General features: G+C 39.1%; 1 protein-coding gene across 1 annotated transcript; it reads right to left on the bottom strand.

Moving 5' to 3' along the window:
* Positions 1-8,547: 8,547 nt before the first annotated feature.
* Positions 8,548-23,954, bottom strand: LOC123324866 (ankyrin repeat domain-containing protein 7-like). Its single transcript, XM_044915237.1, has 7 exons — positions 23,555-23,954; positions 20,517-20,631; positions 20,186-20,359; positions 17,613-17,719; positions 15,792-15,929; positions 13,622-13,689; positions 8,548-8,564 (listed from the first exon to the last, which is right to left on the bottom strand). The coding sequence occupies exons 1-7, from the start codon at positions 23,803-23,805 to the stop codon at positions 8,548-8,550; spliced, it is 870 nt and encodes a 289-aa protein (XP_044771172.1). The 5' UTR covers positions 23,806-23,954.
* Between the last annotated feature and the right edge of the window lie 1,150 nt (positions 23,955-25,104).

Genomic DNA, 25,104 nt, shown 5'->3' with positions numbered 1-25,104 from the left:
TTTTTTTTTTTTCCCTTTGCTCATTTTTATTGTTTCTTAAATTCTACATATGAGCAAAATCATATGGTATTTGTCTTTCTCTAACTGACTTCACTTAGCATAATACTCTCTAGTTCCACCCATTTCATTGTAAATGGCAAGATTTCATTCTTTTCTATGCCTGAATAATATTCCATTGTGTATGTATATCACTTCGTTACTCATTCATCTATCAATGGACACTTGGGCTGACTCTTGTAAATAATGCTGCAGTAAACATAGGAGTGCATGTATCCCTTTGAATTGGTGTTTCCGTATTTTTTGGTAAATACCCAGTAGTGCAATTATTCGATTATAGGGTAGTTCTATTTTTAACTTTTTGAGGAAACTCCATACTGTTTCCCACAGTGGCTGCACCAGTTTGCATTCCCACCAACAATCCAGGAGGGTTCCTTTTCCTCCGCATCCTCGCCAACACTTGTTTCTTGTGTTTTTGATTTTAGTCATTCTGACAGGTGTGCAGTGGTGTCTCATTGTAGTTTTGATTTGCATTTCCCTGATGATGAGTGATGTTGAGCATCTTCTTACGTGCCTGTTGACCATCTGTATGTTTTCTTTGGAAAAATGTCTGTTCATGTCTTCTGATCATTTTTCAACCGGGTTGTGTTTTGGGTGTTGAGTTCTATCAGTTCTTTGTATTTGTATACTAACCCTTTATCAGATATGTCATTTGCAAAGATCTTCTCCTATTCATAGGTTGCCTTTTCATTTTGTGGACTGATTCCTTCACTGTGCAAAAGCTTTTGATTTTGATGTAGTCCCAATAGTTTATTTTTGCTTTTATTGCTCTTGCCTCAAGAGACATAATTAGAGAAAAACAAACAAACAAAAAAACAAAAAACCACTGCTACAGCCAATATCAGAGAGATTACTGCTTGTGCTCTCTTCAAGTATTTGATTTCAGGTGTCACATTTAGGTCTTAAACCCATTTTTGAGTTTATTTTTAAAGAAAGTGGTCCAGTTTCATTCTTTTGCATGTAGCTGTCCAGTTCTCCCAACACCATTTGTTGAAAAGACTGCTTTTTCTCCATTGGTTATTCTTTCCTGCTTTGTCAAAGATTAATTGACCATATAGTTATGGGTTTATTTCTGGGGTTTTCTGTTCTATTCCACTGATCTATATTTGTTTTTTGCCAGTACCATACTGTTTTGATGACTACAGCTTTGTAATATAACTTGAAATCTGGAATTGTGATACTTCCAATTTGTTTTTCAATATTGCTTTGGCTATTCGAGGTCTTCAGTGGTTCCATACAAATTTTAGGATTGTTTGTTCTAGTTCTGTGAAAAATGTTGGTATTTTAATAGGCATTGCATTAAATCTGTAGATTGCCTGGGGTAGTATAGACATTTTAACAATATGTGTTTTTCCCATCCATGAGCATGCAACGTCTTTCCACTTCTTCTGTCTTGACACAATTTCTGTCATCAATGTTTTATACTTGTTAGAGTACAGGTCTTTCAAAATTTGGTCTCTGTTTTTAAAAAAGTTTTTGTTATCTATCTTGCCTCCACCTCTCCGAAGATGTGAAATACCTAGTAAAGACCCAGTCTTAGTTCCCATAACTAAGAGTGACAGGCAAGGAATTCTCTGAAATGTTTCAAAGTTAATTGTTCAAAAGTTAACCACAATGAATTATCGCCTTACACCTGTCAGAATGGCTAGAATCAAAAACACAAAAAACAAGTGTTGGTGAGGATGTAGAGAAAAAGGAACCCTTGTGCACTGGTGATGGGGATAGAAAATGGTGTGAAAAACAGTATGGAGGTTCCTAAAAATATTAAAAATAGAAATACCATATGATCCAGTAATTCCATTACTGGTTACTTACTTTCCCAAAGAAAATGAAAACACTGATTTGAAAAGATATATGCACCCCCATGTTTACTGCAGCATTATTTACAACAGCCAATATATGGAAACAACCCAAGTGTCCATCAACAGATGTATCTCTTACACACACACACACACACACACAAACACACACACACACACACACAGAGGAATGTTACTCAGCCATAAAAAAGAATATGATCCTGCCATTTGCAACAATGTAGATGTACCTAGAGGGTATTATGCTAAGTGAAATAGTCAGAGAAAGACAAATACTATGTGATTTCACTGATATGTAGAATCTAGAAAGCAGAACAAATGAACAAACAAAAAGCAGAAACAGACCCAGAAATAGAGGGAATTCTGTATTGCCAGAAGGGAAGGGTTGGGGGACAGACAAAATGGGTGAAGGGGAATGGGAGGTTCAGGATTCCAGTTATAGTAAGTCACAGGGATACAAGTACAACATAGGGAATATAGTCAATGGTATTGTAATAGCATTATGCAGTAACAGATAGTAGCTACACTTGTGGTAAGCATGGTGTAACATATAGAGTTGTTCAAGCACTACCTTGTACACCTGAAACTAACATAACATCTTGTGTCAACTATGCTTTAATTAAAATAAATAAATAAATATATAAATGTTAAAGAACAAATTTATGTTATTAGTGGGAATACTATTCCCAGATTAAAAGATTAAAAATTATAAGGTTCAAATTTTTTCCTTCACATGTCCTGCCTTATTTAGGTCTACATAAACGAGCAAGACCTTAAAAACCTTCATAGGCACTCAGATACCCAAGAAGAGAGACTGCTATAAAAACAGAGTCCGGGTAGCTGTGCCTCTATTTCCCCATACACTGCCTAATATTTTCTTTCTGTGAGTTCCCACACCTATTATCACTCTTCTGCAGGGCTCAGTGGTACTCTCCAACCTTTAAGTCTTTAGTCTATGAAAGCACAGACTCCCAAAACAAGGATAGGCTCAAATGTCCAAGAGTAGGAGCCATTTCCTGCTCCTGGAGAACAAGCGAAATGGAGTTTCAGTCATCCATGTAGTCATCTCAACGTAGACATGTTACCAACTACCCAAATAAAACTCCTGTTATTGATTTGACAGCCAGTCATACCCCACCAAACCCTACATGGACATGGGCAGGGCATCAGAGAATTAAGAAAAGAGGTGGAGTGAGGAGACCGCTACCTTGGGCCATACATCTATGTTGTGTAGAATCTCCATTCCGCCTATTACTCAAGAGGATCTAAGCCACTCTCTGTAAGTTGGGGTGGAAGTAGATGACATCACATTCTTATATGCTGTAAAAAGATTCTTCCCAGTGGCTCAAATGATTTTAATATCTCTCAACAGAACACCTGAAGTATGCTAGTTCATTCAATTAAACCAACAAACAAAAAAGCTGCTCAGGATTCTCTTCAACCCTCTATTTTAATATGCCTTTCTAAACAACTCCCAATATCCTGTGTCCTTCATTCCTTTGTGTGTGTGTGTGTGTGTGTGTGTGTGTATCCTTCATTCCTATAATTCATCTTTATCTAACTTATCATAAACCCCAATATTCTGACATCTTTTCTAAAACTAGTGTTTTCTAAAACCCAGTGTTATTCTTCTTGAAACTTGGCCTCTCCTGCTAATTCCTTCCTTACCCCCCTTCACTGTGTTCACAAGACCCCCTCCCCATCTTTCAATTATTAAAACATTTACCTACAAGATGAGAAAAAAGGAAAAAACCTGAATTTAAATCTCATTTCTGTCACTTATCATATCCAAATAAGTCACTTTTAATCTCTTTTGAGTTTCAAATTCTCCATTTAAACAACCACTTGGTGAGGATGTTGAACATAGGTTGCAGTACCAGAGGGTATTTTGATTAATTCATCTCTAAGATTCCTTAAGATCCTGAAATTCTATGTGCTTTTGATTTTGTCTATAGAAACACAGAGACTATTTAGCTGGCAGAAATGGAAACAATTAATGGACTAAAAGAAACACCAAGAAAAGCAGAGAACAAAGTAAAAAAAAAAAAAAATCAAGAAAAGATTATAGAAAAGTCATGGAGAAAAAGAAAAAGGTCTACAAAAAAAAGAAGAAGCTTCAAAGAACTAGTCAAGGGTACTAGCCTGGGGAAAACTAGACTGGGAAGTCAGTAAGTAGAGAATCATTTAGAAATATCCTCTAAATAGATGATAAATTTAATTAATGCAACATGGTCTACACCTAGATTACATATCCTTCACTTCTGGAAAAATCATTCATCTCAAGGAGAGCAGACATCACTATATCTAAGAATTTGCCTGATTAGGTCTTGCTTATGTAAAAAGTATGGCCATACTGTGGCCATAGGTAACTGAGATCCACCCTAAAATCTTTGACAGTAAAAACAACAGACTAGTTACCACTGCAGTAATTACCTCTAGTTATCACTAGTTGTCAAATAGATTAGGACAAATGCTTGAACTAACCTGGTTTCTTAAGAAAACTCTAAATCAGGGTTAACACATAACTAAATTTGACTGAGTTGATCTGACTAGGATCTGTATCTTAATCCCAGTGCTGCTGAGGGACAAAAGAATGGAGATGGGAGTCACACAGGCTGACAGTCAAATCATGGGTCTGCTACTCATTAACTATGTAATCACAGGTCAATTAATCAACCTCCCTGCACCACAGCTGACTAATAAAAAATAGGCTATAATAGCAGAGCTACTTTGTGAAGCTATTGTAATGACTATATAAGTAATAAGTGTCAAGCACATAATATAGTGTCTAGCCCAGAGCAGAACTCAACAAATGCTTTTCTCTGCATTCCCTTAGTTAACACATAATTTGAAAGACTCCATAAAAATCCTACCTGCTTAAAGACTCTTCTTCAGAACTCTTATCTGCCACTAAAGAAAAAAGCAAAATACATTTTAAATCAACAATAGAAAAATGCAGAATATTAAAAGTATAAGACTGATGATTTGTTAAAAAGTATTCCTTCAAGATCACACCTGGAAACCACACTGGAATGAGTATTAATTATATTATTGGTAGGCAGTTAATGCATTAAGAAATCTAACTTTCTCCTCTACATTTACCAAATGCAAGAAAAGAATGGTATTTATCAGAATTTGATACCTCCAAGTGAATGTTTATAATGACCATAATTGTAACCAAACCCTATGAGACTGACGGAAAACGGTATCATTAGCAGAATCATTATCATAGACCGACAATGTCAAACCTAAATAACATGATTCTTCTGGACTTCCACTACTAGGAGCAGTTAAAAGAGACTGCATTTATTTTGCTGTAACACAACAGAACTTCTCCAGCTCTTCAGCAGAGACTGTTAAGTTTAGGATGAAACATCTCATCACAAACTTTGGTCTATAGCCACTGTACTTTGCAGCATGGCAAAACATAGCAAACAGACTCTCTCTGGCCTTATTTCCAGTTGCAGGTAAGTATGAAAGATTTTAGTGATTTTAGTGATTCTGGTTTTATAAAGTATAACCTCTTGAGACTATCTACTTTCATTGCTAGAGAGTCTATCTGGACCCACCTCTTAGACCAGAATGGTACCAATGGTTAGTGCTAGGTAGTAGTACATGATGTCATTGTTCTCAACCCTCCCCATTATGTGACAAATGTCTATAGAAATCACACTTTTTCAGTCTGTAAGGCATATGTCATCAGATCCTACACTGATGAACACAAAACAAAACAAAGGACAAAGAATATCTTGAATCACTACATTCAATTACCTTGGAATTTTAATTTTTTAAACATTCAAGAAGAGGGGCGCCTGGGTGGCTCAGTCGGTTAAGCGGTTAAGCATCTGCCTTCAGCTCAGGTCATGATCTCAGGGTCCTGAGATCGAGCCCCGCATCGGGCTCCCTGCTCAGTGGGGGTGTCTGCATCTCCCTCTCCCTCTGCCCCTCCCCCTCCTCGAGTTCTCTCTCTCTCTCTCTCTCAAATAAATAAAATCTTTAAAAAAAAAATAAAATAAAATAAAAATAAATAAAAAAATAAACATTCAAGAAGATATCCACTGTATGATTGCAACTATATGACACTCTGGAAAAAGCAAAACTTTTCAAGTTAGGAGTTAAGGGTTGCGGCAAAAGGAGGGATGAATAGGCACAGCACAGAGGACTTTTAAGGCAGTGAAACTATTCCATGTCATTATACATTTGTTAAAACCAATAGAATGTACAACACCAAGACTGCACCGAAATGTAAATTATGGACTTTGGATGATAAAGATGAGTTAATGTAAATAAAACAATGTATCCCTGTGGTACAGGATGTTGACAACAGGGGAGGCTATGCATGTATGGGAACATGGGGTAAATGGAAACTCTGTACTTTCTGCTATATTTTGCTGTTAACTTGAAAATGTTCTAAAAAGTAAGGTCTATTTATCGTGAAGGAAAAAAAAGGTATCCATTAAGCCTGCTATCACCATGTATTAAAGTAAGATACAGCCACCGTGAAAATTAAGATAAAGACCGAAGTAACAGAATACAGGTATTATCCACCAAATTGAAGTATATGAAAATACATAAAGCAAATAATTTTAATTGCATACTTAGGCAAGAAAATAATTGACAATTAAATAATCGAATCTTATAAACAGGGATTCACTATCATGTGAAACAAAACTGGATTATCTATATAATTAAGAATTTTTATTCTAATTTTAAATCAGAAATCATTGTTTAATCTAAGAATCATAATGAAAGTTTAATAAGGTAAAAAAAACATATTATAATTACCTAATATTGCCCCAGTAATTTATGTACAAATACCTGTTAAATATTCACCAAAAGTCAAAAAAGTAACCAGCACTTCAATTTAATACAGATCATGCTACTGAAACCAGTACCATGTGATACCATCATATTACTTGCTGTTAAAATAAAATCTTAAAACAACAACAAAAATTAAGTCAGGGCTATAATTCCTGTGCACAATGATTCCATAGAGCAGGCCAAAGACTGCCACCATTAGATCCCACTTGAATGGCTGGCCCTTGGTTGGTATCCGGGAACTTGGATTTGGGGAGGGTTCCCACCATTCCATAGCTGGTAAGAGTGGCTGTGCCTAAGTGTTGGTACAAACCAGGTGTCTTATCCTGTATACTTGATTTCCTTCAGGGAACCTGGAATTTTGGTATACGCTAGGGAGAAGATGCCTACATGATTATCATTTCAAGAAAACTTCAGGCACTGAGTCTCTACAAGATTCTTGTATTGGCAGACAACATTTCATATGTGTTGTCATAATTTGATGCTGGAGGAATTAAGCACATAACTTGATGCTGGAGGAATTAAGCACAGCCATAGGCAGAGGATTCTTAGAAGCCTGCACTTGGTTTCCTCTAGACTTCACTCCATGCACCTTTCCTCTGTGCTGATTTTGCTTTGTATCCTTTCACCATAATAAACCAAAGGCATCAGTACAAATATGCTAAGACCTGTGAGTTCTTCTAGTGAATAACCAAATCTGGGTGTCGTTCTGGGAATCTCTAATACAACTGCATTATATGAAATTTTTATGATTTGGGTTGATATTTTATACATGATTACAGTCAGACGGTTATTTCACAGAACACCTTTCCTTGAATCTGGTTTTCTTAGTATCTGCCTTGGAGATTCCTGTTTTTCTATACCCATCTGAATAAAGGCATAAAAAGAAGAGATGACATAATGATCGGAAAATAATGTCAAACAAGCAACAATCTTATTTTAATCAGGAAAAAAAAAGAGAATCCTGATGATTACCAAAATGTTCTACAGTATAAAATTTCCTATAAAAAAATGAAAAGATCACATAAATTTCCTCCAACTAAATAGGGATTAATTCGGGGCGCATGGGTGGCTCAGTGGTTAAGCGTTTGACTTCAGCTCGGGTCATGGTCCCAGGGTCCTGGGATTGAGCCCCACATCGGGCTCCCTGCTCAGCGGGAAGCTTGCTTCTCCCTCTCCCATTCCCCCTAGTTGTGTTCCCTCTCTCGCTGTGTCTCTCTCTGTCAGATAAATAAAAAAAAAAATCTTAAAGAAAATAAATACATAAATAAATAGGGCTTAATACCATTTTTATGGTAGTTATGAATCAATGAGGTAACTGGGATAATTATAGAAAAAGATGTAACTATCATACACAGTTTAACAACACACTCTTGATTATAGAGTTTTGTTTCCAGTCTTTTCCTTAATTTCTTACATAATTAAAAGCATAGTTCACCTATTAAAGGCAGTTGTCGACAAACTAGTCAAAAAGCCAAAAATAGGATGCCTGGGTGGCTCAGTCGTTAAGCGTCTGCCTTCGGCTCAGGTCATGATCCCAGGATCCTGGGATCGAGTCCCACATCGGGCTCCCTGCTCCGCAGGAAGCCTGCTTCTCCCTCTCCCACTCCTCCTGCTTGTGTTCCTGCTCTTGCTATCTCTCTGTGTGTCAAGTAGATAAATAAAATCTCTCTAAAAAAAAAAAAAAGCCAAAAATACTCCATCCAAAATATGAGTTATCCGCTCCACCCTGAAAATAGTGGATTTGATCATTAAAGATCAATAGGGCTCATTTGGGGAAAAACAAAGTGAGTTATCTTATATACATAGATGGTTAAAAACTTGATAATCTAATTGGCCACATATTCTTGTTAAGTCACAGTTTACCAATTTCTGGAAAAAAAATATAAAAGCATGTCACATTAAAAGTGTATCAGATAAAAATTTCTGACAATCCAGAAAATGCTTTCAGTCTTGGCAGACCATCATCACTAACTTTGTCACTGTGATACAGATACAAAGAAATTTAGCACAAGAAACTAATAAAATATGAGATACACTTTAGATTAGGTAGCCCATTACCTTAGAAGGAAATACACATATATGTCAAACATACATATGGTAGAAATGTGTTCTAATAGTGTTGGATTCCAAGACAATTTTCCTTAGCGCTTTCTTTAGAGATGAAATTCAGAAAGGAGCAGTAGAAGTGGAGATATTAGAAGAAGGTAAATGAAAAGAGGATCAAGAGAGACAGCACTAACCAAAATAGTCACGTATTGACTTTACTGACACAGAATTCCTAAGCTAGTGAGACTAGTGTATTCAGTGTATCACCTTATATTTTCTCCTCGGTATTATACTAGTTTTCTGCAATAAAATATTTAAAAGAGGTCAAAAGGCTCCAAACTGCAGGTCTGTAAACTATTTCTGATCAAAATTTAAAACTCTCAAAATACAGCTGCATCATGATTCCATATCAGAGAGAAGGCCTGACAGTGGCTTCCTGCCTGTTGCTGTTTTTGTTTTCGTATTCATCCAGAAGAGTGTATCAAGGACGTGAGGAAAAACTCAAGTATCTCCACCAGAAACAGGTAAGAAAGACAACACTTTCCCTCACACTTGACTCCTAGGTTTGGACAATTATGGAAAAATGTTAGCAAGTCTACTCACCAGGCTAGACCATTTTCCCTTGACCCTGTCCGGGTAGATACTGCAGTTACAAAAAAGTTACGTAGGACCTTACTTGATGTGTTATTTTTCCATATTTGGACGTAGAAAGTACCAATCGTGTAAATAATAGATCGTACAACTCAAAAATTCTTTTGAAAAGGTTACCACCAAAGAGCTTTTAAAAGTTAAATCCAACTTTCTTTTCAGTAATTTCTTTCTTTTCAGTAATACACCTCCTTGAAATATTTTTTTTAATTTTTTTCACCATCACTTCCTCTAATTCCTCTCTTACATTTCCCCAGTCACTCCTCAGTCTTCTCTACTAACCCCTACTCCTCCATCCACCCTTATATTTTGGTATTCCCAGGGTTTGTTCACTGGCCTCCTTCTCATTCTATATGTTTCTCCACCATGGACAAGCTCAATCTTTGTCCAAGCTATCACTTTGCTTAATAATTCTAATCAGATTATTACAAATCTGCACCTCCAACCTTGAAGCTCTACCTCCAGCTAGAAACTCCTAGTATTTGATTATCCAATTACTGAAAATATACTACATGGACATTCCATCAAATTCAACATATACAGAAAAAAACCTGGTCTTCCCTACTCCCACCGCTCTCCTCTCTTCATCCGATAAAGTCCTACTCATTCTTCATGTCCAATTTAAATGCTAGTGTACAACCTGGAAACATATGAATCTTCTTAGATTTCCTCTCTCCCCTAACTTTTTACATTCAATAATCACGAAATCATATTAACTATACTTCTTTTCTGTCTCTGCTTTATATTTCCCCTGCCACTGCCCTACTCAAACATGAGCTCTTAACTGATGACTTCCAGAGGGGGAAAAAAAGCCACCAACTATTATTGTTATTTCTTAAATGAATAAAAAATTTTTAAGCAAAATGAATGAGAAAGGGGGCACGTGGGTGGCTCAGTCAGTTAAGCATCTGCCTTCAGCTCAGGTCATGGTCTCAGGGTCCTGGGATCAAGCCCCGCATCGGGCTCCCTTTTCAGCGGGGAGTCTGCTTCTCCCTCTCCCTCTGCCCCTGCCCCTCTGCCCCACTGTGCTCCCTATCTCTCTCTCTCTCTCTCAAATGAATAAAATCTTTAAAAAAAATTGTTTAAATTTTAAAAAATGAGAAAGACATAAGGCCTAGAAAAAGAACAACATTTTAAATTGAATAAACTGAGCCTCCTGACTTTTTCAGTATAGAAGGGTGAAAATTTCATAATGGACTGATACTAGGCTAAGGAAATATAAGCTTCCTTTGTCTTCCAGTCTCTTTACATGGTTTCCTTCAATATATCCTCCACATGAGGGGCCAGCAAACTACGGCCACAGGCCAAGTCCGACCTGCCATCTGGTTCTGTAAATAAAGTTTTATTGGAGCACAGTCACATCTATTCACCTATATATTGCTATGGCTGCTTTCACCCTACAATGGTAATTGTAATTGAGAAACCACATGGCCTAAAATAGTCACGATCTGGCCCTTGAAAGAAAAAGCTTGGTGATCCCTATTTTATGCCATAACCAGAGGGCCCTAATTCAAATCTAATCTTATTACCCTTCTGCTTCAAATTCTCCAATGAATCCCTGCATCAAATACTGCTGGCTCCCTCCCCAATGGCCATTCCGTAGTTCTTCATTCTTGCTGGAGAACTACAACTTTATTTGGATATTTGTTGTCCCCATACACAAAGAAGGTGGCCTCACCCCAGCTTCAAAAGGAGAAATGATTATTCTAAGCTATTCACAGTACCTGATTTACCAGTGACTGGTTTAGGAACAAGCATGCGATACACCCTAGCCTAGAAAATGTTAGAGGAAATTCACTGTAAGCCTCTGAGTTTTCTTCTTATTTAAAAGAAACGTATAGGGGGGACCTCGGTGGCTCAGTCATTAAGCGTCTGCCTTCAGCTCAGGTCACGATCCCAGGGTGCTGGGATTGAGCCCCGCATCAGGCTCCCTGCTCCGCAGGAAGCCTGCTTCTCCCTCTCCCACTCCCCCTGCTTGTGTTCCCTCTCTCGCTGTCTCTCTCTCTCTGTCAAATCAATGGATAAAATCTTAAATAAATTAATTAGTTAATTAATGAAAGAAACATATAAAGAAAAACAGTCCTTCCAGTCATTGGATATTGTCATGTGAGACTAGGCCTGGAGCTGTTGCTAATTAGCCAACCAGGAAGGGAGACATAAAATACTGCCAACCTCAAAGCTGAACAAGAGACAACTGGGACCCTGATGACATCACTGAACCATCAAAACAATTCTAGTTCCTATTGTTTTAGTCACTGTTTTGTTTTGGGTTTTTTTTAGATTTATTTATTTGAAAGAGAGAGAAAGAAAGGAAGCGTGCAATAGAGTGCAAGAATGGGGCGAAGGGCAGAGGAAGAGAATCTTCAAGCCCACTCCGTGCTGAGCACGGAGCCCAGCGTGATGTGGGGCTTGATCTCATGACCCGAGACTGTGTAAAACCAAGAGTCAACACTTAACTGACTAAGCCACCCAGGTGCCCCTGTTTTAGTCACTGTTATAAGTCACCTATTATTTGCAGCTAAAAGCGTTTTACCTGATAAAGTTACCAAGGTCTACAGGGTAAGATCTACTCCTTTCCATACGACTGAAAAACTTTCATAAGCTTGCCTTAGCTAAGTATTCACCTCATTCCAACCGTTCCCATAGCACACTTTTTGTACTGGCAAAACTGAACTGCTCATAAATCCTCCGAAGTTCACTCGTACATCTTAGCCTTTGCACTGCTGTTCCGTCTGCAAAACATGTAATCTTGATGGATGTTTCTCCTGCCAAACATCGTCCTTCTGCCACTTTACCTGGCAAACTTACTATTCAGTCTGCATACTTACCCTAAATTCTACCCACTCTCCTAAAACTCTAATTCCTCACTATGGACATAGTATCTGGAACATATTAAATGCCAATAAAAAAATAACAATGGTAATCATAAGCACTAGGGGACTCTGGCACATAGTAAGCACTGAATAAAGTAGAGTAAATAATAAAAATGACAATGATAATAACACATTCCTGGAGGGCAGGGATTGTGTTTTTTGAATGTTTGCATTCTACAACATCAGAATAACACTTAGGAACTAAAAGACACTTGATAGTTATTTGTTAAGTGAACAAATGAAAATAAGTAAATTGCAAAACCAATAGACAGTTACCTTAAAAAAAAAAGTCTCATTGGTATTGCTGCATACTAGCTAAGTTTTGCAGTTCTTATTGTTTGCCATTTGTTTACGATACCAGGAAGGTATTGTAAAGTCCCCAGTTTTAAGGATAGTTCCTTTTTTAATGAGACAAATCACTATATAATAATATTTACTAAATGTAATCCACTTGTAAAAATTAAAAGATCCATTTTCATAACAGGTTCAATTTATTATAATATGCTTATAGAGAAAACATAAAACATACTAACTTAAAAATCTCTTTTTCTTATTTACACAAAGATATCATATGGGATTTTAGGGGTCATGACTAAAATAATGAATTTCTTTTCAGACAATACCGCCTCATATTTTAAATTACCTACAATTAACTTCTTTTGTTGTTGTTGTTCATACTGAGGTACTTTAATTTTTTTTATTATGTTCAGTTAGCCAGCATATAGTCCATCATAAGTTTTTGATGTGGTGTTCAACAATTCATTAGTTGCATGAAACACCTACTGCTCATCATAACGCGTGTCCTCCTTAATACTCATCACCTGGTTACCCCATCCCCCCACCCCCCTCCCTTCTGTAACCCTCAGTTTGTTTCCCAGAGTCCAGTTTGTCTCACAGTTTGTCTCCCTCTGATTTCTTCCCATTGTTCATGACAGCAATGCCTACAATTAACTTCTTAAATAATCCTGAATACTAGACTATTAAGAAAGAAATTAAGAAAGAAAAAAAAAATGGGGGCATCTGGGTGGTTAAGGGTCTGCCTTCAGCTCAGTTCATGATCCCCAGACCCTGGGATCAAGCCCCACATCGGGCTGCCTGCTAGGCGGGAAACGTGCTTCTCCCTCTCCCTCTGCCTGCCACTCCCCCTGCTTCTGCTGTCACTATCTCTCTCTGTCAAATAAATACACAAAATCTTAAAAAAAAAAAAAAAAAGAAAAGAAAAGAAAGAAAAAAATACATATGCAATTTACACAGTAGGTTTTTTTTTTTTTTTCATTGCTCTTTCATTATCAAAACTTCCTTACTCTGACTTCATCTATGTTAGGACCACCAAAAGTAATTCACTCTGGAAAGTCTTACCTGCATTCTTACTTTGCAAATAATTGATAAGTTTTTCTTCTCTATGTTCGGCAATTAGTTGGCGACTGCTACATATAAAAAAGGGTGATAAACAATGTTACTCTTTTAATACTGATATGAAAAACATTTACCAAATATCAAATTCTTAGGAGTATTTCAAATAATATCAGAACTAATATCAAAGCTTGAAGTACCCCATATACTTCCCATTTGTAAGTTCTATACACTTTTTATTAAGTATGTAATTAAAGGAGAAAAAAAGTAAGGTGAACCAGTCATGAATTCGTAATTTAGTAATTAGTAAATTAGAGTTAGCTTGCCATAATGGAAAGTGTCTAGAACTCAGAAGTCCTAAGTCTCACAGCTATTTCCTCTTGGACAAGCCACTTCTCTTGGGCTCAGAGTCTTCCTCTATAAAACAGGCATCTTACTGCCTTATTTTACAAGGTTGTTAAGAGGATTTAATGAAATATTAAACCCAAAACATGGCCTTTCGGGAAAGGTGATGCCCACTACTCTGGGAAGGGCAATATGAGACCTTTCATCACCTAATAAGAAAAGGCGCTCCATAGGATTTAAAGCAGGCTTGGGATATAGGTCTAGGAACAAAGGAGAAAGAGAAGTCCAGTCTCTTCCTGCAGCATTATTTGAACCTCTTTAACAGCTTAGAATGGTCCCAACTACCATCTGCTGGAAGAAGAGACAAGGATAATTCATCCTGAAGGTCTGGGCTAACATATGGGCTTCACGTAAGGCTTTTGAGTGTGAAGGGAAGGGTGTGTGTGGCTAAAGCTAGGAGGCCCAGCTGACAGAACAGGGTGCTGGTGCTTTGGAATAGCTGAGCATAGAAGCTTATGTAGTAAACGAAAAAAAAGTTGTAACTTTGAAGTCTAACTGTGGATCACCATGAAGACTGAGGAATGTGGATCAGCAAGGGCATCCTAGGAGCAAAGGTCAATCATGACCAGACTGCAGAACCAGTTTCTTTCTTACTTTTTTTTTTTTTTTGAAGATTTATTTATTTATTTATTTATTTGAGAGAGAGAGCGTGAGAGGGGGGAGGGTCAGAGGGAGAAGCAGACTCCCCGCTGAGCAGAGAGCCTGATGCGGGACTCAATCCTGGGACTCCAGGATCATGACCTGATCCTAAGGCAGTTGCTTAACCAACTGAGCCACCCAGGCACCCTGCAGAACCAGTTTCAATGGCAATGCTGTAGTAGTTGATGTCTTTTCCTTCCAAATGACTTGTGAAAAAAGATGGTCTCTTTGGTCTTAGGGAACTCCTCAGGTTCTTGGAAAATTCAAGGGGGAAAGTATAGGAGATAGCCCTCAAGGGAAAGTATAGGGTCTTCTACTAAACTGAACATCTCAAGACCCAAGTAACTAGTTAGAAAAAACAAGGATGTTGGGGCACCTGGGTGGCTCAGTCGGTTAAGCGTCTGCCTTCGGCTCAGGTCACGATCTTGGGGTCCTGGGATGGAGCCCCACGTCAGGCTCCCTGCTCAGCAGGGAATCTGCTTCTCCCTCTGTCCCTCCCCACCCGTGCTCTCTCTCTGTCTCTCTCTCAAATAAATAAAATCTACAAAAGAAAGAAAGAAAGAAAGAGAGAGAAAGAAAGAAAGAAAGAAAAGAAGAAAGAAAGAAAGAAAAAGAAAAAACACAGATATAACATTATTTGTACCCCATGCATAACGGTTATACTTGGAATGAAACAGATACAGTTAGGATCCCTAAGGATAAAGGTCTCAATAGTCCTGAGATAAAGAATACTGCACCCATTACTACTTCTTACTAGTCTAGCCTTTTTCTTGATTTCTGGCAAATGATGTGGGCTAACTCACTGCCATGCCAAAACTGCCTGAATCAAACAATGAACTCTCATCTGTTACATAAGAACTAACAGGGGCGCCTGGGTGGCTCAGTCGTTAAGCGTCTGCCTTCGGCTCAGGTCATGATCCGAGGGTCCTGGGATCAAGCCCCACATCAAGCTCTCTGCTCAGCCGGAAGCCTGCTTCTGCCTCTCCCGCTCCCCCTGCTTATGTTCCCTCTCTCGCTGTGTCTCTCTCTGTCAAATAAATAAATAAAATCTTAAAAAAAAAAAAAAACCTAACAGTTAAATTATTATATACCTCAGTTTAGTAATAACTAACATTTTAATGTAAACACTTACACTTTAAGATCATTAAAAATAGAATATTCTTCTGCAGTCCATCCACACGCATCTTCAGAAAAGATATTAATACCTTGCTGAAGAAGAACCCTGACTAGATCTGCAGAATCATAATGTACAGCAAGCATGAGGGCTGTTCTAAAATAACAGAGAGAGAACTTCACCCTTAGGAACTTAAGAGTTATTTAAACAGCTAATTTGATATACTTTATCAGGTTAATCTCTTGCCTGTCAGTACAGAATTGACCATTAACATGTTCAAGTGCTCATCTTTGTAAATACCTCCACGGCTAAAATGAAAGGGCAAAAAAGAAGCCTCTTGTCCTACTTGGCTATGACAGTAGAAGTTGCTAATTTAAAGTCCTTTGATAGGGGCGCCTGGGTGGCTCAGTCGTTCAGCGTCTGCCTTCGGCTCAGGTCATGATCCCAGGGTCCTGGGATTGAGCCCTGCATCGGGCTCCCTGCCCAGCGGGAAGCCTGCTTCTCCCTCTCCCACTCCCCCTGCTTGTGTTCCCTCTCTGGCTGTCTCTCTCTCTGTGTCAAATAAATAAATAAAATCTTTAAAAAAAAAAGTCCTTTGATGAACAAGAAACTATGCTGAGGCCACTTATCTGATGGTAAAGATTTTAAAAAAGAATTCCCCATTTCTTCCTTAATCTGATACAGTGTACTTCCAAGCCATCTAGAGGACAGGTCCGTATAAAAAGCTATTTGCAGGGGTGCCTGGGTGGCTCAGTCGGTTAAGCGTCTGCCTTCAGCTCAGTCATGATCTCAGGGTCCTGGGATCGAGCTCCACGTCTGGCTCCCTGCTCTAGACCCTCCCCCTGCTCATGCTCTCTCTCTCTTTCTCAAATAAATAAAATCTTTAAAAATTAAAAAAAAAAAAGCTTATTTGCAGGCTGAAAATAACAGTATTCATACTAATGGTAATAAAACAGTCATAGTCACAGTTAATGATGCTAAGATAAGCACGTGGTAGACACTAAATTAAATGCTATATATATATAAAATAGTACACACAACCACCCGTGAAGGATATATTATTATCCTCCTTTTCATATCAGGAAATGTATCTGGTTATGATAAGTAATGTTTCCAAAGTCACACACCCAGCAAGTAGGAAAGCTAGGAATTCAACCTAGTCTTGTGTCAATCTAAAGCCCATCTCTTTTCTCTTTATCACCCACCTATGATTTGTCCTCATTAAAGGAAAAGTCTATTCAATTAAAGTTATCTTTCATCCTCTATCCTTACCAATGAAAATAAAAAAAAATATACTGAACATGAAAAAGGATGATGAGCCCATATTATCTGGTAACAGTAATTATTAATCACTTAGGGATCATCCAACGTCAGTATTCTTCAAAAACAAAAAGCAATTTAAAGAGTCATCCAAAAGACAAAGCAACTCCTATTTATGTTTAATATTCATCTTTTAAGGAAAATATATATGAAGTAGAAGTTTCAAAAATATTATAAAAGGGTTAAGAAGCCCAGTATTGCATCATAAAGTAAAATAAAAGTTAGGAGTCCACACGTTATAAAACTAATATGAAACCCCTTTAGCTAATATAAAATCATATGGCAAAAAACAAAAAAGACTGCAAATGACATCAGTCAATAATATGAAGGAATATAAATTCTACCATATACTTCTTCATGTTGCCCCGTCAGAATAATTGCTTTCTGCCTAACTGATGACATGTTGACATTTTTCACTATATAAATTAATCCTCTTATTAAGTTAATCTTTCTGACTTGAGTAACTGTGCCACTCTAGAAAAATATAAGATTTAAAAAAAAAACCCAAAACTACTGTACCTTTGCAACTTATCAACTGCATGTACATTTGCTTCTTTTTCTATTAAAAATTCCACCATTTGCTGTTTGTTCTCACTTACAGCAAGTAAAAATGGTGTGAGTTCATCCTGTAAAAGTGCAAAAACAATTTATAATTTACACAATTACATATTTCCATACTGAATTTTAAAACTTATAAAGGATCCTCTAAACTCAAATATATAATATAGAAAGTACTCTCACCCTTCTGTGCTTTCACCAGCTGCTCCTTCTCTTTCAAATAGCCCTCCTCAGGGGGCCTGGGTGGCTCAGTCGGCTAAGCATCTGCCTTGGGCTCAGGTCAGCTCGGGTCGTGATCCCAAGGTCCTGGGATCCAGCCCCAAGTCAGGCTCCCTGCTCAGAGGGGAGTTGGCCTCTCCCTCTGCCCTGCCCCTATGCTCCTACTCTCTCACCCACTCTCTCTCTTTCAAATAAATAAATAAAATCTTTTTTAAAAAATAAATAAAACTGGGCGCCTGGGTGGCTCAGTTGGTTAAGCGACTGCCTTCGGCTCAGGTCATGATCCTGGAGTCCCGGGATCGAGTCCCGCGTCGGGCTCCTTGCTCGGCAGGGAGTCTGCCTCTCTCTCTGACCCTCCCCCCTCTCATGCTCTCTATCTCATTCTCTCTCTCAAATAAATAAATAAAATCTTTAAAAAATAAATAAATAAATAAATAAATAAAACTAAATTAAATAGCCCTCTTCCACCTCTTCAACAGATTAACTGCAGTCATTCTCCAAAACTCACTTCATTGGCTGGTTCCAAGAATCTTGGCTTCTATCACAGTATTTATTACGGTATACTCTAGTTATTTTATTGCACCCCCTCTAAACCAAGAGCTTCTTGAGGGAAGGGATTATTTTTTTTCTCTATATCTCCAAAATCTAAAACATAGCAGTAAATGCTTTAAGTATTTTTATTGAGTTAGCAACCTAAATGATTATCTCTGGAGTAGTGTTTTTTAAATTACATTCCGAAGAACATATACTTTGCTGGAAGGTAAGTACTGTGCCCCAATAGAAAGATTCAATGATCATCTATGTCTGAGAAATATTACAAAACTGCACTATATATCTAGCACAAAAGAAATCCGTTTAAATTTGCTTATCCCCATTTGACAATACTTTTTGTGGAAACATTAACATTTGAGAAATTAGAGTTTTGGGGATATAGTTTTGAGAGCTTTCCAATAAAGATGAAGGTTTTCGGGGTGCCTGGGTGGCTCAGTCGTTAAGTGTCTGCCTTCAGCTCAGGCCATGATCCCAGGGTCCTGGGATCGAGCCCCACATCCTGCTCGGCGGGAAGCCTGCTTCTCCCTCTCCCGCTCCCCCTGCTTGTGTTCCCTCTCTCACCGTCTCTCCGTCAAATAAATAAATAAAACCATTAAAAAAAAAAATGAAGGTTTTCTCCAGGTTACACAAACATGCTTGATTCTCTTCTGTCAATGGTATCAGGATCCCAGATGGCAACATAAGGCACTCTTGATCCAAATGGGTCACTGAGGAGATGGACTCGGAATTAAAAGAGTGGCTTTGGGGCAACTGGGTGGCTCAGTCAGTTAAGCGTCTGTCTTTGGCTCAGGTCATGACCCCCGGGGTCCTGGGATCCACCCCTGCATCAGGCTCCCCTGCTTCTCCCTCTCCCTCTGCCCTTCCTCCATACTCATGTTTGTTCTCCGTCTCTCTCAAGTAAATAAAATCTTAAAAAAAAAAAAAAAAGTATCATTAAAGTGAAATCTTAGACAATTAAGTTATTTCAAAATATTTTCATTCAGGGAATGCAGGAGCTTCCAAATATGAAAAACTGACCCTACCTATGTCAACCAACAGTGTTTCTGTAAGGGCAGTGGTAGAAATAATGCATGTCACAGAAACAGAAGGTGGACTGGTGCGCGTGGTCATCAACTACTCCCCATGTACAGCTACCACCCCACTGAGGAACTACACAAGGCTGAGCAGGAACTACTCTCTGAAATGGGAGACCCCAATGTGGTACGTGGCGGGAAGAGTGGCTACAAGCACAAGTAAATGCCCCTGTAGGATGTCATGACCTGATCCCTTTGCTCTCATTTTCAGAACCTTGGGGCCTCGAGTGCCCAGGGCCTGCAACCTGCTGCTTTCTCCTCCCACTTGCACTCACCCAAGTTACCCCACTGGGTGAGGGTCTCCCACCCATTCCCAGCAGCACCCATTTCCTAAGCCCCTGCACAGCACCCAGCCTCCACCACCTCCACTCCCCTCTAGGCCTTCAATCCTTTGTGGGCTCTGAGCCCACCATCCACTCCAAAGCACTAATGGGAAGATTTTCTTTCTGGGGTGGAAGCGGGGCTGGGAGACAGAACTTCGCCCTCTCCATGGGCATCACCTTTCTCTAGCCCTCCCTGCCCTGGCTTTGGAGTTGTTTCCAGGATGACAGGACCTGATGTATAGAATTCAGTATATGTATTTATTACACATATAAATAAATATGTAAATAAAATGATTTGTGGCTAAAAAAATTTATATATACATATATATATTATTTCAAATACTTTATAAATACAGTTGATCTGTACCTTGTTTCTCACTTCAATATTTGCATGGTGTAGAAGCAGCTTCTCTGCTATTGATGTATTCGAACCAAGGGCGGCATAGTGGAGCGCAGTATTGCCAGCAATGTCCGTAAGATTTGGATCAGCACCGTGTTCTAGAAGAATAGTCACACATCTCTCATTCTGACATTGTGCAGCCTGTCAGTATTATACCAAGAAACAGAGTGTCAATTCTGGGAATTTAAAGTAAACATGCCACAGGTTTCACCAATTAGTTCCGTTTAAATGCAATAAGTTTTCATTCTAAGTAATTAAATCAAATCCATCTCAGGCAGACACAGCTGCTTCCACATACCTTCATCAGAGCAGTCCTATAATCTTTATCAAAGAGGTCAAGCTGGCATTTCCTCTCCACTAGGACAGCAACGACATCTGGATGGCCATTGGCACAGGCCAAATGGAGAGCAGTCCTATGAAAGTGAAAGAACTTTTTAGGAAATTATAGTGCACTATTTCAAAACCTGCAGTTAATTCATGTAACTGTAAACGTTAAATAGCATCTTATTCCTATGACTCCAAAACAAAGATTTAGTTTTCTTTTGAAGAAAGTACAATATTTATTAGTGATTCTTCACCACACTAATAAAGAGCAGCCTATCTGAGTAGGTAGAGCATGACCTCAGGATTCAGCTTAACTTGGGTTTGAATCCTACTTTAACTCTGTCACTTAACAGTTATCACCTACTTAGCCTTATCCTCAATTTCCTCATCAACAAAATGGGGATAAAAATAGTCATCTCGGGTCCCCTGCCCAGCTCAGTTTGAAGATCATGTGGCTCTTGATCTTGAGGGTCGTGAATTCGAGCCCCACGTTGGGTATAGAGATTACTAAAAAATAATAATAATAAATAAAGACTAGTTATCTCACAAGACCTCGGCGTGATGCTTAAATGAGGATCTATGCAAAGTTTGTTACATAATATTATTATAACTATTACTATTACTACTATTTTACAAAGACAACATCCAATTAGGTGAAGTGATACAATTATGCCTACTTTGTAGATATGTTTTAAGGATTCGCAAGAATACTACATTTCAGTGATTCTAAGATGCTCATTTTGTCACCTTTTAATATCTCTGACATTGGAATGCAATTTATAATTCAAAATGTCTTACAACTATAATTGGCAGAATTGTTTTGAAATTTCTTATTGGTACAGAAAATACTGGCGCATCAGACAATCTATGGTGCCTTACATTACATGAAATAATGATATACACAACAGGTCTATTGCAGTTCTAGTCATATGCCTGGCATTTAAATAAATTTTAGTTCCTGAAAGCATTATGGGAAAAGAGGACTAAAATAATGGAGAATGTTTTTTAAGTAATTCTTACTCTGATTTTCAAGAAACTAAGCCAAAGGAAACTCAGGATTTAAATAAACAGGGACAGCTCATTTTATTAAATATTTCGATTTATAAATCACATGAAAATCAAGTACTACCAATTATCAAGAGTAGTATTTAATACTATTATAAATTTCAAAAGGACAAGTAAAGGTTAACTTTTACAATTTCCTATCTTCAGAAATGTTTTCGTTTGAAAGGAAAGAGGAAAAGCTTTAACTGAGATTAAGTCCTAATACTTCAATTTAAAATTGCTCATCTTAGGGGCACTTCGGTGGCTAGTTGGTTGGGTGTCCGACTCTTGGTTTTGGCTCAGGTCATGATCTCCAGATCTTGAGATCCAGCCCCATGTCGGGCTCCGTGCTCAGCGTGGAGTCAGCTTGAGATCCTCTCTCTCCCTCTAACCCTCCCTTCTCCCTCCCCAGCCACTCCCATTCACTCTCTCTCTCTCAAATAAATCAATCTTCTCTTAAAATTAAAAAAATAAAATAAAATTTCTCATCTTAGTAGTACCTGGCCGGTTCAATGAGTAGAACATGCAACCTTAGTCTCAATGATATAAATTCAAGCCCCATGTTGGGTATAGAGATTACTTAAAAATAAAATCTTATAAATAAATAAATGAATAGAATTTCTCATCTTACTAATACTGGGCAACATGAAGTCTTTAAGAATGAAAAGATTCTGGGTAGAGTATGTCTCCTACATTACATGTGTTCAGATTCTATTTGATAAATAAATGGATTGAAAGAGTAGATAAATACATTGGAGAGCTCAATATTTTTTAAAGATTTCTTTCTTTTAGAGAAAAAGAGAGAGTATGCACAAGCGGGGGGGAAGGGCAGAGGGAGAGGGCGAGAATCTCAAGCAGTCTCCCCACCAAGCATGGAGCCCGACATGGGGCTCCACCCCCCAACCCCGAGATCACGACCCACGCCGAATTCAACACTCTGATGCTCAACCGATTATGCCACCCAGGCACCCCAGAGTTCAGTATTTTTAAAGAAAACTTTTATAAAGTAAAGCAATACATCTGAAATTGCAACAATCATTTATATTTCCTATTTTTGATTTTTTTCATAAGGACACAACTAAAATTTTATATACTTTTATAGTATCATTTATATTATTTATTTTCATAAGGATGTAACTAAAAAAATGATTAATCTATAATCACTTATATGTAATAAAGCTACACACAACAAAAAACATGTATATATTTAATGTATGAATAAAATCTACAAGTACAGGTAAAAACATTCCCTTTACTTCTGAAGAGGTTAAACGTTGTCAGAAGATACCAATCCCCACCCGCAGTCCCCAATTTTTTTTAAAGATTTTTTTTTTTTTTTTGAGAGAGAGCACATGAGAGGGGGGAGGGTCAGAGGGAGAGGCAGACTCCCTGCCGAGCAGGGAGCCCGATGCGGGACTCGATCCCGGGACTCCAGGATCATGACCTGAGCCGAAGGCAGTCGCTTAACCAACTGAGCCACCCAGGTGCCCCGCAATTTTTTTTAAATAGAAAGTAAGAGGGGCACCTGGGTGGCTCAGTCAGTTAAGTGCTTGCCTTCATCTCAGGTCATGTTCCCAGGGTCCTGGGATCCTGGGATCAGCAGGGAGCCCGCTTCTCCCTCTCCCACTCCCCCTGTGTGTGTTCCCTCTCTAGCTGTCTCTCTCTGTCAAATAAATAAATAAAATCTTAAAAACAAAAAAAAACAAAAAAAACCACCTGTCTGTAAAGTGGTCTACACGGGGAATTATGAGTGGGTCCAAAGGCAGCTGAAGCTTTTGTTTTCATGCTCAGACAGCCAGCCTGGGCGCTAGACCCCTGCTGGGGGCCTCGGGAGGGAAGACCGAAAAGCGCCCTCGGTGACAGGAGGGCTCCGGTCCACAGGCGGAGCCCGGGAAGGTGCGCGCTTCTCCCGGTCCGCCCCACCTCCTCCCCGCCATCTCCGGCAGCCGGCCTCCAAGTCCCTATTACCTGTTCATCTTGTCTCTTTCGTCCACGCCGTGTTTCCCGAAAAATAGAATCTCCTGCAGCTTCCTTACGTTGCCCATGCTGGCAACTCTGTGGATCTTTCTGAGATCTCTGTCTCGGATGTTGTACCCCCACCCGAAGCTGTTGGTTCCAATTCTCTTCTCACGCAGGATGCCCGGGCCGTCCCTCGGCGAGCTGGTAACGCGAAAGGACGACCCGCCCTTCTTACTCCCGAAGCTAAAAAACTTCTTCATCGCAAAGCCTGGAGGCTTCACAAGCACTTCCCCTTCCCCTCGGCTTTTCACCGCCTCTAGAGCCCAACACTAGCGCTAGAGATAAGCCAAACCCGCCTCGCCACTACATCACAGTAGTGAAACTCCGCGGTTTGAAATCTTTGAGCGCAGAAAAATGTAACCAAGCAACGATGCCAAACACAAATGCGCTTGCGCACCTCACAAACCAGCGTCGCGGGGCCTGCGCACAAAGGGCGGGCGGCCAAGGATGCCCAAAGCGCATGTGCGAGGTCCAAGTCTCTCAAATCTCAGCGATCGCTTGTGAGCCGGGCTGGGTTCCCCTTCAAACATTGGTGAGAGTAGGCTGAGCGTTTCTGAACCTTTGCAGAAGTTAGACTCGACGGTGAGGAAAGGCACTCTTCCTATACTACTGGGGCTAGAGTGCATGAAACTTCAGGATGTTGAATGCCTCGTTCCCCAGAAAACTTCCCTAAAAAAAGCTCTCCCTCGGGCGCCTGGGTGGCTCAGTTGGTTGGGCGACTGCCTTCGGCTCGGGTCATGATCCTGGAGTCCCGGGATCGAGTCCCACATCAGGCTCCCTGCTCGGCGGGGAGTCTGCTTCTCCCTCTGACCCTCCTCCCTCTCATGCTCTCTGTCTCTCATTCTCTCTCTCTCAAATAAATAAAATCTTTAAAAATAAAAAAAATAAAAAGCTCTCCCTCTGTTTATTCCTCTTCCATATCCCTCTGGGCCCCAGCCGGTCTCCATTAAACTGAGCAGATGCAGCTATTAGAAAGCCATTTTCAGGGGCTCCTGGGTGGCTCAGGTGGTTGGGCTTCTGCCTTCCCCGGGGCATGAAAGAAAGACGTGTTAGCTAGGATATTTGGAGTTGATGAGGAAACTCGAGAGAATTCACTTTAGATGGCTTGAGTGTATTTCCACTAAAACAGGTTAAATTACAGCTGCTCCACAAAGAATACTGAAAGCAGATGGAGTGCTAAACTTGGGCTAAAACAGCCACTCTTTGATCCTCCTCAGATCTATGGGACATCAAAGATCTCTCTTGTATTGGTATTCATTATTCAAATGAGATTAATTTGAATATGGAAGCTTTGGCTCGTTTTTTTTTTTAAGATAGCTAATTTTTTGACATGATAGCTGTTTCAAAAAAACCTTTTAAAGACTAACATGGTCTACCAAATCAAACTAATTTTGGAAACAAAAGAGATTATAGGGTTCATTCCCTAAATGCTACAATTGTTATTATCAGTAAGTATGACACTGAATACATATATTCGTATTTCTTTTTCAATATTTATA

The sequence above is a fragment of the Neomonachus schauinslandi genome, chromosome 5, assembly GCF_002201575.2.
Source record: "Neomonachus schauinslandi chromosome 5, ASM220157v2, whole genome shotgun sequence".
Lineage (NCBI taxonomy): Eukaryota > Metazoa > Chordata > Mammalia > Carnivora > Phocidae > Neomonachus > Neomonachus schauinslandi.
This window is presented reverse-complemented; position numbering and strand designations above follow the sequence as displayed.